Here is a 15,113-nt window from a genome sequence, read left to right as displayed (position 1 = left end):
ATCCCCTTATAGACGAATATCAGGCATGGAAACAACAAGTGGCATCTGGAACCGTGTTTTGATGTGTAGTTTAAAGAATTTTACCACCGTGTCTTAATGGAATGGTATGCAATAAAATATCTTATCTTATGACGCGAGGAGGACTTTGAAGCACTGTCCTTCCGATCTGAGAGCAGACATGCTGTTCACTACACCACCTGGATGATCGTTTACGTCACAAACAGCAGTGTTTCAGGGATAGCATGTTTGCTTTAAACATGTTCAAAGATTCACCACACCAGGTGACTAGACGCACAACCACTGAGTCATAACAAGTAACCACCCGATACTCATTATAGTAAGTAGTGGGGGAAGTCCAGAGGTGAAAACATTCGCGCATCATGTCTAAGTCCAGGTTCGATTCCAGACGCGTAGCGAGTCATTTCATTCGTATAAACCTGAGAGGTTGTAAAGCTGTATATATAGATAGTCTTGAAGGTTCCCTCAACTTTCATTTTCAAAACCACGTGTAAGGCAGGGCCTTTTTTCATAATGGCATTTCCCCATCGGGATGTCCCACATCGGGCCAATGTGATAGGCCCATTTATGGTGCCCTCATTTGTGAGATTACTGGGATGTTACTAAAATATCATTCACTAGCCACACTCGTTCACTAACTTCAGCTGTTGTACAAGATACAAGGGAATATATTATATACCCATGCTTGTCATCCCCTTCAGTTTTATTAATAGGACTAGGGTGACAACTATTATTGGCATGAATATATTTTATTATACCGGTATATGACATGTGCGGCTTGGAATTCTACATATGGGCAAGGGTAAAACTTAACAACATGCGAAATATATGTCATTGGAACATACACAAACACACAAACGATGATTACATAAACAGATAAGGAGTGAGTGAGTGAGTGAGTGGGTCACCATCCGTGGACATGCAACATAACAACATACGGAAAATATAATGGAAACATACACAAATACACAAACGATGATTACATAAACTGACAAGGACGAGTGAGTGAGGCGATTATAGCCTAGCTTTATTGGTCTCATTTGGTGCAGATCGTGGAAGAACCCAGATGGTTCATACTTGCAGAGGTTCGACGAGAGTCACCATCACGTGGAGAGACTGAGTGAGTATTGCTTAATGCCGCTTCAGCAATTTTTCAGCATTTCGCGACGGTTTCATTGGATCTTATGAGTGAGAGTCTTAACATTTAAACGGTAAACCACAAGCTGGGCTGTTAACAGTCGGTACGAAATCCACTCGCACTGAAATAATAATGCCGGCTGCTGAGTGATAATCAGACCTTTGGGTTACTGATATGTATTTGAAGTTTGATAGGACAGTAAAGTACACACACCATGCCGACAAACGCATGCGCGCAGACAAAAACGCGCACATGCATTTGTAGTGTTTATTATTCAGTGTTTGGTGTATAAATGAAGAGAAAGTTGGGTGGTAGATAGAGAATCTCGCCCGGGTATCTTTAATATCAAACATTACAACACAGGTTTGCCGAAGACTTTCCATTCCATTAATCATGAAATCTTCCTTGTGTGCTCTTTTCGGGTCTTGCAAAGTTTTGTAAACAGTTGTAACCAGACTACTGAGATCAGAAAATGCATCTTACAAGTTTCAGTTCCATGAAGATTTTTACTTTAACACATTCTGATAACACGTTCAATATATTTCATGCGAAATAACTGTCATATCTTCCCACAAGGCCAAAATGCCATGGGCACCCCATTCGTGATATAAGGGAGGCAACTCTAATTTAGAAACGCGATACTGATCAAGGGTGAATAACTCTAACCGATGGTTTGCTCACAGAGTTTCGCCTATTCTGGTATTTTAAGAACTTACGTTCCATTTGTGAAATTATGTCGAATGCAACAAAAGTTGCCAGATTTTTTGAGTATGGCAAGAAGATAATTTGTGTTGGTAGGAACTACAGGTAAACATAATTAGTGCCAAGTTATTGCTCTTGAATACTATGGTACACTACTAAGTGTGCTCAAAGCACGGAGAACCACGATCTGCCCTTGTTCAGCCAGCTAAATGCCATTTTATGTACTCCTGTGATTGCGTATCGGTGAAAATAGCATAGAAGTTTCTTCTGTGGTTTAATGCTAAGTAAAAATGATCAAATAAGCGCGCATCGTATATTGTTGTAAACATGTATGCATGGTGGCCTGTTCAATGGTAGATCGAGATACCTCACAGATATGACCCATTTTCATGGTGCAGAGTCCAGTGGTGTAGATGTGGGTGAAAATTAGCTCTTGCTGATGCGCCAATATCAAAACACTTTGTCCACTGTCGACCATGTCAATAGAACTGCTACATTTGGTGTCTTGTATTTCCAGAGAAATTTTTCCTTGTTGCTTTGTTGAACAATAAACGAAAATTCACTCACTTATTAGACAAGTAGTGTATTCTTGAGAAACTTTGTGTAGGAAGTATACCACAAACCAGCCCTGAGTCAGAGTTACATCCCCTTGCCTTGACAGAATCCTCTGATGGTGTCTAAATGTCTTTTTGTGTTCAGTACTGCCAAATGTGGATGTACAACAATATTTACCATAACAAATTCACTGTCTTTAGAGTTTACAGTTTCATTGCTTCAAAGATCATCAGATATTTTGCAAAGACCCATGTAATTATAAATGGGAGTCATCTCAACCACCAGTTTTGTAGGCAAGGTAAAACCTTGTTGTTCACTTACATCCACTATTTGTTCTACATATGTTCCAGTGTCTGTAAGAACAAAAAACATGCTCACTGACTTCAGTGAGAAATGACACCAGTGTTCTGCTTTGTTAGTATTTCAGTTTAATTCAGCTGACAAGTAAATAAAATATTGTTCCAAACATTATGAAGAGCAATTCACATCCGAGGCTATGGATTGCAGCCTTGTGATCTGTCATTCATTCAACATAATAAAGATGATCCAATATAGCATTATTAATTTTGCATATATGGATTATAAGAGGATATAAAAACTAACTGCCCTTGTCACACAAACTAGAAGAAGAAATTCTTTTGTTCTGAACAGATCTTCCCCCCCATAATTCATAGATATTTTTACATTGAATGCTATAATGCAGTAATGTTGCACTAGCCTTAGCATTAACTCCTTGGTCCTGTTATCAATGAAACTGTAGTCTCCTCTGTAACATTGAAAGTGTATGAACATCACTATTACATTTATGTTGTTAAGGTTTTCTATATTCAGTATATTTAATCTCTTAAGTCCTGTCTGTTGCCAAATTTAGGCATTAAAACTATATATTTTTTGCAAAATGCTGTTTCAGATGACTTGTATCAGTGTGTGGTCTGCCTTAAATGTCTAACCTACAACAGCAACACACACCAATAGTGTACACACTTATTGTCCCATAGACAAGAACTCACCATTTGCCAGTCCGAGACCTGAATATTTACTGACCACCATGTTGGAGCTAGAATATCACCAGTTGTGACATTAAATTACCTTCACTCACTAACTCTGCAGTGGCTCACAAGGCACAATGCAGGCAGCACCAGTCTAACAACTCTAGTGTTTGTTGCTAACGAAACAGTTTATTTTTGGCTCAAAAGAGAATTTAAACATTTGACAACAGAAAACTTAACATAAGGTACTGTTATGAGTGTTTGTACAATCTTTCCAGTGAGCATGCTGCAGAGCTGGGCAATCCTGTACCCAAGAAACCGATCCTGTTCTTGAAGCCAACCACAGCATATGTGACAACTGGGCATGCTGTGAAGGTACTGTATTAGTAAATGTATTTTTTTAAAGACAAAGTCTTGTTTTAGTAAAGCTTATTTTCCAGACTGTCAATACCAGAGTGACTACTGAGGGTGAAACAACTGTTGTGATGGCAGTAGTTTATTGCAAGATACTTTTGCTACACTGATATTCTTGCGATACTATGGCAGTAATTTTTTTCTCCTTGAGTTGTCTCATTTAAGGTCATTTCCCAAATGAATGTACAATTTATATGAAAATACAAACAAGTTGAAGAAGTTTCAGTGTCTTTTGATAACTGGCAAGAAACTTGAATCGCAGATCAAGTAAACAGTCATGTTTGAGGTCACAGGGGCAGATAACTCCAAGAGAATGAATCTTGTACTTTGTGTATGTTGTGAATCACTAAACTATATTGATAGTCACTCATACTATTGATGCATCAATAGTTTTTCGTTTCTGCCATCCATTAATTGCTGTGGGAGACTAAATCGATAATTTGCTGCATTGTTACAGCCCTTGTCTGTATTGTCTTGTACATTATGGGTTAATCTTGTATTCTTGCTGTTCAGATTCCCAAAGGATGTAGCTCATTACATCATGAAGTGGAGCTTGGCGTTGTAATTGGAGAGAAAGCATGTGATGTAGCTGAACCTGATGCCATGAAGTACGTTGGGGGTTATGTGTTAGCGCTGGACATGACCGCTCGGGACTTTCAGGAGGAGGCCAAGAAGAAGGGGCAGCCATGGACCATGGCCAAAGGATTCGACACATCATGTCCAATTGGTGAATTTATTGAAAAAAGTAAAATCCCTGATCCGAACAACATTCAGCTTTGGCTGAATGTCAACAGTGACAAGCGTCAAGATGGAAATACTAAAGACATGATTTTCAATATACCATATCTGATCAGTTACGTGAGTCAGTTTTTCACGTTAGAGCCTGGTGATCTGCTACTGACTGGCACGCCCTCTGGTGTTGGGCCTGTGGTTGAAGGGGACGTAATGGAAGCAGGAATAGGAAATATATCCACCATAAAATTCCCAGTGCAGAAGAGATGAGATTGTTTCTAGTGTTAACCTGATGTATGTTATGCAGAAATTTGTTATTAAGTGGATGTGTTGATTTTTCTGATTCAGAATACGAGTTGATGAGTGTGTTTGGTGGTAATTGGAGTTTCAAAATGAATTCATGTAATTATTAAGTATATAGGTGACGTGACGACCTGATGTCCAGTGAAAACTTCACCAAAGTGGACTTATCTTGCCTATGTTCCTGTGTAATCATGCAAACGCTGATGTTGGAAAGTTTCAAAGCAATTGTAACTCAATCCTCCTTATGAATTCAAACTTACTTTACAGTGCAGTTACAATGTAAGAGTTCTTGTTGATCCAGATTTAGTTTAGCTCCAGTGTGTGAGAGTTGTGTCCTCTGTTAGTACAGCATTTGCTGATCACAACATTATTACTGGGAGTCACTGAGGTTGGACCAATAACAGACAATCTCAGTATCTCTGTAAGGTGAACCCACTGTTGGCTGGTGAGATCAGATTCCACCTTAATATAAACAATCTTAGGTCATCAGTCCCCTGTGCCAGTGACCAATCATATAAATGATCAATACATGTCAACTTCTAATGTCTATACAATGTTGCACAGGTATTTCATAATCGCCTTTTTGTATTGCCTCCTAGAATCAATGCTACAGTTCAGGAGTATTAGGACATTGTCACCAACGGAGAGCTGCATTTGGAGGAAGAGGTATTTTGTTTCATGCAAAATGCTGTTACACTCACCATATGTTATGAATATAAATATGTTTACATTGAAGATTAATTTTTCCACTAACTTGGGGAACCTAATGCAAACCTTGTGATTGTATCGTGCATGTTGACATCTTTATTTTGGTGTAAGCGTTTGTAAAGAATTCGCCAGTTTTCACTGACTTGTATCAGTTATTGAACTCATGACAATAATGTTAAAATTTCAATGTAACAAATTGGTTTTACAATACATCAGTTCATATGTAAGCAGTACCTTGTAAACAGTATGGAATATTTGGCAAAAGTTTTGAATACCGGTAGTTGCCTGAAGAATGTGCCTGTAATTACAGTAATAATTTGAAACAGCGTAAATACTTAACATCATAGGTGTATACTCAGATTCATACAGATAACCAGGATGTGAAGCTTACATGTTTTTCACTGTTGATGAAATAAATGAAAAAGTTAAATGATTACTAATGTTGTGTTGTGATAAGTAACTCTAGAAGACATTCGTAAGAGGTTATGAAAACAATGAACACTTTTGAGGTTTGACCTCTCAGACATCTGTGTCCCTTACTGTGCATGGGGACCATGACTCGGTAGAACGGGTTTGTTTATCTGTTTCACACAAAAATGTGACATGCTCCTTTATCCCTCGGAATGACTTTATATTTCTATCACAGAGATGCTTTACACAATACATGAAAATATCACACAATCTCTGGTCAGCTCGTCAGAGCTAGTTTTGACTTGAAGTGACTTTTCACAAACTGAAAGAGTTCACTTTCTTCATCTTTACATGCATCCTGTGATTCCATGTTAAAGGTTATAAGCCCTGACCTCATCTCAGTCAGTACTGTGGACTTTACTTCTGTCAGTTTTGTAGACAAACTTCTTAAATCTGCTTTTGACAGCTGTCGCTCTGCAACAAATAAATGAAAACCACTGAAAGCATCTTTCAGAATTTGGAAAATATTTCACTGTTACCTGTAGTTACATTAATCGAGTGAGTGAGTGAGTGAGTGAGTGAGTGAGTGAGTGAGTGAGTGAGTGAGTGAGTGAGTTTAGTTTTATCCTGCACTCAGCAATATTCCAGCTCTGTGGAGGCAAATTGTAAATAATCGAGTCTGGACCAGACAATCGAGTGATCAACAGCATCAGCATCAATCTGCGCAAATGGTAATCAATGACATGCCAACCAAGTCAGTGAGTCTGACCACTTGATCCCGTAAGTTGCCTCTTACGACAAGCATAGTCACCTTTTACATTAATCTAGTCTTCCGATTTTGCAAATAGTGTGATGTAGTGTCACCTTGCTAGTTTCACCTGAAGATAGGGTAAGGTCAGGTGAAATGAATGCATGGCTTCATGTACTAGTCTGCACTAGTTATGAAATGAGAGGACTGCTGAAGTTGAACATGGATACTCAAGTCAGAGGAAGTAATACATAAACCAGTTATAAATGTTGAAAGAGATTCTTTTCCTCAACCTTTAGCTCTCTTCATGTGAGCTGCCAGCAGTTTACGGAGGATTTGATCAGTTTGGTGGATGACGTTTTCTGAGCATCGGCGGCGACTCTCCTCTTTCCCTGCCACATCCTCTACAACAGCCTGAACTGGATCCAAGATGGCTGCTTCCACCAGGCTCCGTATCCTACAACTGTCAGAGACACAGATACAGAATTAACTTATTGACTGCATTTAAATACGTGCAAAAAAGGCTATTTTAACAGACCGCTTTTGACCTTAATATCTACAAATGGTTTATGTAACTGAGAGAAATTCCAATATAACAACCATCCACTGACTGCTCCACTTGTATTATCCTGTATTTCCCCTGAACGTAAATATAACACATATATATCTAGGTAGGTGAGGTGACACATTTACAACTTGGTGTGAAACTTCTCCAAGAAAAGCCCAGATTGTGCCAGGCAAAGCAGTGACATCACTTGATGACACATGACCAGCTATGTTTCAGCTTGATGTGGGGGGGACAGTCTGAACTGATTCATGTCTTTGTTTTTCTTCACTGATACAACTTCTAAACTTCCTCTCAAAGAAGGTCTTGAGGTGTACCCCTCTGAGGACATCCACAAGCACAGGTAAAGAGGTGAAAAACCTACACAACTGTTGTGACCCGTTATTTGAACCCTGATAGGGTTAAGACATATCCAACCAATACATCTCTGTACAAGACTGTCACACTCCTGCCTCTCTGTTCCTCAGTGATGTAAGCAAGGATAGAGTCCATGTGATGGTGTCAAACATATTCAGTCTCTGGGCTAACCAATTACCCGACAAGAATGATCACAGAGATATGTAAAAGTCAGAAGGGACTAGAATGTTCTATAATATTTACTTTCCACTTACCAACCATCCTTTATATCATGTGTGATTGATATTGAATACTTTTCCCAGTGGTATGATGCACAATCGGGAACTTCCATTTTTGTTGCCATGGTTACAATGACATTTTCCTCCACCATTTCAAGGTTTCTCTCTCTGTTCCTGGCAACAGCCATGTCAGATGGACAATCAACATACACTTCACAGAATCCAAGACCATCTGACATGAAAAATACAATAGCATTCCATGAAACTGAATATTCTTTATGGTTCAACTTCTTTATTATACAAGGTCATAACATTTCGAGACAGTTCCTAGTCTCTTTTTCAGGTGAGGTGAAGGTAAAACTAAACGGATGTAGTATATATACTCATAACAGTAGACAGATAAGACCAGTGACAAAAGCGTTAGTCAGCTACGACATAGTAGGGGTATATTTACCAATATACCCCTCAAAGAAGCCAAAGAAGAAACACACCAATAGCTTCCCTTCCTTGACATTCTTTTCCATCGATGCCAACAATCCATTAGCTACCAGTGTTTACTGTAAACCAACACATACGGATCAGTATATTTATCACCAGTCCAACCATCACCCCCAGATCAAGAAAGGCACAGTAGCTACCCTGGCATGAAGAGCAGAAGCGGTCTGCAATCCAGACAGTCCCCACAGCGAATTAAAACACCTGAAATCAATCTTCCAAGACCTAAACGAGTACCCACCCCATCTTGTCAGCAACACCATAACCAAGGCCCTGAAAGAAACTCCCAAGTCAACTAAACCAGAACCTTCCCCCATTATAATTAACATACCATACCATGGCCAGATAAGTCATCGCATCAGCCGTCTCATCAAGAAAACAACAGGAATAGACGTCACCTTCCGTAGTGAGACCAACCTGAAAACACTACTATCAGCTAATGAATGCGGGCCAACAACACCTAAATGCAACAATCCAGCAGGATGTATCTACCAGATCCAATGTAGTTGTAAAGAGACATATACTGGAGAAACTGGTGGACCACTGGCTGTCAGGTTTAAAGAACACAAAACATCAGTTCAGAATTTGGATCAGAAGTCTGCTGTACGTGAACACATCATGCATAACCCCCATCATAAGATTGTTTGGGACAACACAAGAACACTAGTTAAGAATGCCAATGACTTCAAAAGATGTAAGCTCCTAGAAGCCATTGCAATCAAGTGGAACAAGCCCTCAATCAACAGAGACTTTGGTGTTTACCTACCCAATGCATGGATCCACCTTATCCTCAGGGACTAACCTTTATCCAAACTTCTTTATCTGTAACTCGTTAACCTAATCAATACAAGCCTGCACGCCAATCAGTAGAAGCCTGTACATCAATCAATCAAAGCCTGTACATCAATTAATAGAAACCTGTATATACTGTTACCCTTTTGGTATCTGTCTACTGTTATGTGTATATATACTACATCCCTTTAGTTTAACCTGTACGTCACATGAAGAAGAGACTAGGAATGGTCTTGAAATGTTGTGACCTTGTATAATAAAGACGTTGAACCATAAAGCATATTTAGTTTATTCCATCACCTTCTAAATGCCTTTGAAACAGCATTCCAGGAATTTATCAATAATTCACAAGCTTTTGTTTCTACTGTCCTCTATTCATAATTCAAATCTTGGGGTGGTGGGATAGCATTTCAGGCCAACATTTCAAGTGTTCCATACTGTGATATTCCAAAACCAGCAGCACACAAAACCCAACTCACTCACTCACTCTGCTCATTTAACAACTGCAGTGAACACAATCCACAACTATTGCATGTCGTCCATGATTCCTTCTGATTACAAGTGCTGGTTTATGGCCAAGAAGTGTTGTTGGATTGCACCTAAACAGGTAAATCTTTACAACCTATTTTCTTCTGCTAGAAGCTGACCAACTATGATGTAACTGAATTACTGTTCCAAGAGGCACAGAACACAACTTACATGCACTTTACTTGGTATCAGTGATATTCAGTTATCAGTTTCATCTGTCAAGAAAATTACAAATTACTGCTTCACAGGTACCAGGCAATTCTCACAGATAAAATTTGTCAATTCCTTTTTTCAGCCTTATTTTAACGTTCACACACTGAAAGAAAAACTCACATTTTCTGGCAAGTTGATAATAGTCGTATCTCATACTCCTGTAATACATATTGTCATCAATAACAACCACCATTTGACTGTTGTGGCCATTTCTGTTTCCTTCTAGGCCAAGGCTGAGTTCAAACTGTGGCCATAATGATTGTTCTTGTTCTGTCTGAATGGACTTGTCTGACAGTGTTGATGCTTCAGCTTCTGGTTGATAAATTACTGGGTCTGTGTGATGTACATTTTTGTGGTGTGTGTCTAGGAGATGTGCGTCTGCCTGATGTGTGTCTGCCTGCCTGTCCTGTTCATTTTCTGTTTGGGACACCTTCACCTCGTCCAACAGTCTGTCCACACAACTAACAATTGCTCCTCGGTACTTCTTCCACAGAGAAATATCCTCAGCCTGAGCGCTCTGGAGTATCAACTGTTTCTCTGTGTCAGGAGGCATGAGTTTGTCATAGTCCACCACATGGAAGGAGAATTCTTCAGACATGGAGGTAACAAACTGAGACACCAGAGTTGTCTTCCCGCTGGCTGGCAGACCGCACATCACCATGATACATCCTGGCATTCTCAATGCAGGGGGACACTGAAATGTAAAGGAACAGGATTTAGTTACTCAAATACAACTACATAAACAACAATACTACCTAAAACAGTTGTCAAACATTGACATTTACTGTCCACAGTGAATGAGTTTCCCTTTCCATCAGAAACAAATGCCAGTTCCACTTGAACTTTTGTAGAATCAGTAAATGAATATTGTTTTTTGTTAGTCAAAAATTTCCCGCTGTACCATCATCATCATCATCTTCATCATCTATTGTGTTGCCTTGACAGATATATGACAGAAAGCACATCCGCTAACATTTGTTTGCAAATCCATGTGCCCTGAAATAAATATTCAGTTTTGGCCGTGAGCCAAGAAAGAACTTTGACTCATAGATTTGACTAAACATTGTCAGGGCACAATGACCTTTGAACTATGTGGTGACTGGGACAGCCAGAGTAGTTTGTGTTAGCATCAGAAATAAATTATCTGTTTCAGTATATACTCAGTGACATGGGATGATCTAATCTGGCCCAAATCTAATCAAGATTTCTTACATGGTTTGAGCTATGTGTAAGCATTTGTTACGATATCATGTTATTCATTTATTCTTGAGGGATAGTGAGGTTGCTTAGTGGATACAGTGATCACCATTCAACAATTTTCTGGGTTTGATTTCTCAAATGGGTCCAATGTGTGAAGCCCATTTCTGGTGTCTCCGCGTGATATTGCTGGAGTATTGCTAAAGCGACAGGAAACCATACTCACTCACTCATTTATTCTTGTAGATAAGTCATGGCAAGAGAATCACAAGAGACATGAACATTGTTGATACAGACCCGTGGCAAAGTATTCATCACTTGACGCCATTTCCATAGACTTACACATTATTTCGGTGTAACTTCAGAATGCCATTTAGAAAGGTGTCAAATGTACCAAAATGTTAAATTTGGGATTATACTTTCTTAGTAGAGTATAACGCCTAGGACAGTTTTTGAGTTGTGTCCCATCCAGGACTCGAACCCACACTCTCAAGACTCAGGCACCTAATTGCCAGCACACAAAGTCAGACGTCAGATTCAACTCATAAAAAAGTATTCGAATTTGTACTTTTCTAAGAAATTGTAATCCTAGATTTAACATTTGTTACATTTCAGTGTATCATAAAAATGTTTCATGAAGTGAGTTCAGGATGCATCTTTATCAAACTTGACAGGCAAATTTGAAATCATCTCTACTCTGAGCACACAATTTCAGTTCAATTCTCCAGCAAATTTAACTTATGACATCACATTTATCAACTAATATTTGGTTTCATGAAGTACAATCCCATAGGATGCCATGTTAAAGGCGTTCACAGCAATGTACATTTGTTGATTAAATTGTTGCCATTCGATAACTAAGCAATGAAAAATTTAACAGAAATTATGTGATTGTGGAAAAGTTGATTCCTCACAAATGTGCAAAATCTGATGCGGATCTTAAGAAAAACAAATGCAAGAAAATTATTTAGGCTACACTAAATTAAGTCTATAGCAATGACATCAAATGATGAATACTTCTGGCACAGGTCTGTAATTCAGACAAGATACTGTGAGGCTATATTGTACCACTCAGCAGTTCAATCACACAACCTACACTGTATACAATGTAGCTTTGAGCCTGCACAGAATACACAAAATACTGACCATGAGTGAGTGAGTGAGTTTAGTTTTACGCCGCACTCAGCAATATTACAGCTATATGGCGGCGGTCTGTAAATAATCGAGTCTGGACCAGACAATCCAGTGATCAACAACACGAGCATCGATCTGCGCAATTGGGAACCGATGACACGCGTCAACCAAGTCAGCGAGCCTGACCACCCGATCCCGTTAGTCGCCTCTTACGACAAGCTGAGTCGCCTTTTCTGGCAAGCATGGGTTGCTGAAGGCCTATTCTACCCCGGGACCTTCACGGGTCTACTGACCATGACCTGATAATGGTGCTTGTGTATCAACATAAAAATATAACATAGTGGGACCTAAAGCAGCATTCTGATTGGTTCAAATACGAAACAGACTGGACTGATGGGACTATAATACCAACCCATTTCTAAGACACCTGCAGATAAAACCAAAAGTACACTGTAAAATCTATGTGTAAAGACCTTGTGTTTGATATCGCTGCCTGAATGGATAAAGAATTCAGTGTATTTTCATCTGTCATGTAGAGGAACAATGATTACTGGACACACTTCTTTATTGAAATAGATGTGAAGTCACAAGTGTACATGCTGAGAAAGTGTTATATGACATAATAGCCCAAAAAGATATATATCACAGAATAGATAATCAGTATCATTTACATGCAAATCAGCCATTTGTTTTAAAACAAGTCTTCAGTTTTGTCACTGAGCCAAGAAACAACTCTGACACAGAGTTTTGACTAAACATTGTAAGGGCACCATGGCCTTTGAACTACGTGTTGACTTGGACAGGGTCGCAAGTATCAGCATCAAAAATAGATATTACCTTTCTTGATATGTACTAAATAACATGAGAACTGAAGTAACCCAACACAACAACTGGTAACCATGTCATTGCACAATGGCAAGAAATGCCCAAAGCCATCATGACGACACAACCATTGATCTACTGACCGGGTTGCACCACACAATTGCAATCACTTGCTTCATGCCATAGACAAAGTACTGTCAACTGGGAAGCTATTCATGCATGATTCAATGAAGGAAATATTCAGCACTGAGACTGACTAACACTTCATCCACTGAGTAAACCACCATTCTGATAAAGAACCCTTGGCAGGAAAATGGGGAAAAAATGATGTTGTATTGTGTATCAGGAGTATTATAACATTGTCTGTTGACATGGTATCTAACAGAGTAATGAGAGGCCAATGATTAAAGCAGCTTTACAGAACCTGTAAATGTCAGTGAAGTCCTCTTGACTAAACTATCACATCAGTAACATCAGTTATGGTTGGATAAATCAGTAACATCAGTTATGGTTGGATAAATCCCTGCTAACAAGGAAAGGGATCATTTTCCTTATTATGAGAGGGCATTTGACAATAGGTCCTACTTTAAAAAATTAGCAACAGCAAATGTGTATGTCCTAGACACCAGTGGTTGGTGAGTGTATGTTGGATTTCCTAAGGATGGGAAAGCCACATTAACTTGGAGTGCCTAATGACTGCAAGTGTTGTATGACACCGGGGAGTTGAGATCGATAATATGATGTCAATATGGTGCTGATTGAGCCACAACACATTCACATCCAAAAATCAAGGGAAAATCAAAGTGTCTTTAGCAGCTGAGCTGGATATTAGCGCTATACAAATGTTAACATAATGTCCTAGACACCAGTGATTGAGTGTGTAAGTGCCAGCTATATGGTAGTGGTCCGTATATAATCGGTTCTTGACCAGACAATCCAGTGATCAACAGCATGAGCATCAGTCTGCGCAATTGGGAACCCATGACATGTGTCAATAAAGCCAGCGAGCCTCTTACGACAAGCATAGTTGCCTTTTGTGGCAAGCATGGGTTTCTGAAGGCCTATTCTACCCAGGACCGTCATGGGTGTTAGACACCAGTTGTTAGTCAGGGGAGGATACAGCTTTTTGAGAAAGGGGGCGTGCACACTGTTGAGAAAGGGTGGATACACACTTCATTTTCACTCACTTTCATGGTTCATTCAATAAAGTTTCAGGACAAAGGGGTAGCACTCCTGCTTCTGGATTTGCATTTGGTTGGTGAGTGTCCAGGACACAAGTAGTTGTGAGTGTACATTCTGATGTTTCACTTTTAGTTATAAACAGAGCATTGATATGTGTTTTAAACAGCTGGTCAGTGTATGGTTTTGCGTTCAAGTCAACAGTAGTTAGTGTACAATACCTCGTCCTGGTCAGCAGGAGGTCCTGTAACGGTTTACGTCAGTGTCAATACTAGAAGGGATTATTATAACATGTTCTTAAACATGCCGGATTGACCTGCTTGCATTAAAACTTTTACGCTAAGACATGTTCACTCTTAACTGAAGAGTTTAGCGTTTGTGAAAGTTTACGTGAAAATTCACGGAAAAGTGACTGTCTGACTGGGCAAAATGCAAGTTTATCTATATGTTGTTGACCTTTGATTTAGTGACCATTTCAAAATATGGTTTTCGCTTAAATTTTATTTCCAGCTTTTCAGCTTAAGTTACACTTATTAAACTTACATAACACCACGATTGCCTGTTTAGTAATCGTGTACATGAAGGGTTCTACAGCAGAGACAACCAATCAATGAAGTGTCCATTTGTTTACATAAATATGACAGGTCTCCACTGACAGATCTACGCCAATCAGCACACGTGTGAACACCTGGAAGCCGCCATGTTAGAATCAACTCCGTACTCGCGTGTTTTACGCATTTTAAGTACGGGCAATCTAATTGGTAGAAAATACATTTTATTCAGTCCAAAACCTATGTCAATGAATTACATCGTATATGATAGCTAAAATTTTATTTTGAATAACTAGATATAAACATATTTGATTTTCAATCTAGTATGCACGATTTCGCGTGTT

General features: G+C 39.2%; 2 protein-coding genes across 2 annotated transcripts; one reads left to right on the top strand and one right to left on the bottom strand.

Moving 5' to 3' along the window:
* Positions 1-1,796: 1,796 nt before the first annotated feature.
* Positions 1,797-5,995, top strand: LOC137265761 (oxaloacetate tautomerase FAHD1, mitochondrial-like). Its single transcript, XM_067801209.1, has 3 exons — positions 1,797-1,963; positions 3,681-3,777; positions 4,330-5,995. The coding sequence occupies exons 1-3, from the start codon at positions 1,890-1,892 to the stop codon at positions 4,816-4,818; spliced, it is 660 nt and encodes a 219-aa protein (XP_067657310.1). The 5' UTR covers positions 1,797-1,889; the 3' UTR covers positions 4,819-5,995.
* Positions 5,996-6,169: 174 nt separating this feature from the next.
* On the bottom strand, positions 6,170-14,952 carry LOC137265760 (L-seryl-tRNA(Sec) kinase-like). The gene is made up of 5 exons (XM_067801208.1): positions 14,762-14,952; positions 10,007-10,580; positions 7,895-8,090; positions 7,012-7,181; positions 6,170-6,444 (listed from the first exon to the last, which is right to left on the bottom strand). Exons 2-5 carry the CDS (start codon positions 10,560-10,562, stop codon positions 6,248-6,250), a joined length of 1,119 nt encoding a protein of 372 aa, XP_067657309.1. The 5' UTR covers positions 10,563-10,580; positions 14,762-14,952; the 3' UTR covers positions 6,170-6,247.
* Between the last annotated feature and the right edge of the window lie 161 nt (positions 14,953-15,113).

The sequence above is a fragment of the Haliotis asinina genome, chromosome 15 (assembly GCF_037392515.1).
Source record: "Haliotis asinina isolate JCU_RB_2024 chromosome 15, JCU_Hal_asi_v2, whole genome shotgun sequence".
Lineage (NCBI taxonomy): Eukaryota > Metazoa > Mollusca > Gastropoda > Lepetellida > Haliotidae > Haliotis > Haliotis asinina.
The sequence above is the reverse complement of the archived record's forward strand: the minus strand, read 5'-3'. Positions and strand labels throughout refer to the sequence as shown.

Excerpts from the sequence above, each read along its gene's own strand:
- LOC137265761 (XM_067801209.1), top strand. The coding sequence starts at position 1,890 with ATGTCGAATGCAACAAAAGTTGCCAGATTTTTTGAGTATGGCAAGAAG. Across the intron at positions 1,964-3,680 it reads TGTGTTGGTAGGAACTACAG|TGAGCATGCTGCAGAGCTGG; the intron begins GTAAACATAATT and ends CAATCTTTCCAG. Across the intron at positions 3,778-4,329 it reads CAACTGGGCATGCTGTGAAG|ATTCCCAAAGGATGTAGCTC; the intron begins GTACTGTATTAG and ends CTTGCTGTTCAG.
- LOC137265760 (XM_067801208.1), bottom strand. The coding sequence starts at position 10,562 with ATGCCAGGATGTATCATGGTGATGTGCGGTCTGCCAGCCAGCGGGAAG. Across the intron at positions 7,182-7,894 it reads CATGATATAAAGGATGGTTG|TTGTAGGATACGGAGCCTGG; the intron begins GTAAGTGGAAAG and ends TGTCTCTGACAG. Across the intron at positions 6,445-7,011 it reads TCACATGAAGAGAGCTAAAG|AGCGACAGCTGTCAAAAGCA; the intron begins GTTGAGGAAAAG and ends TATTTGTTGCAG.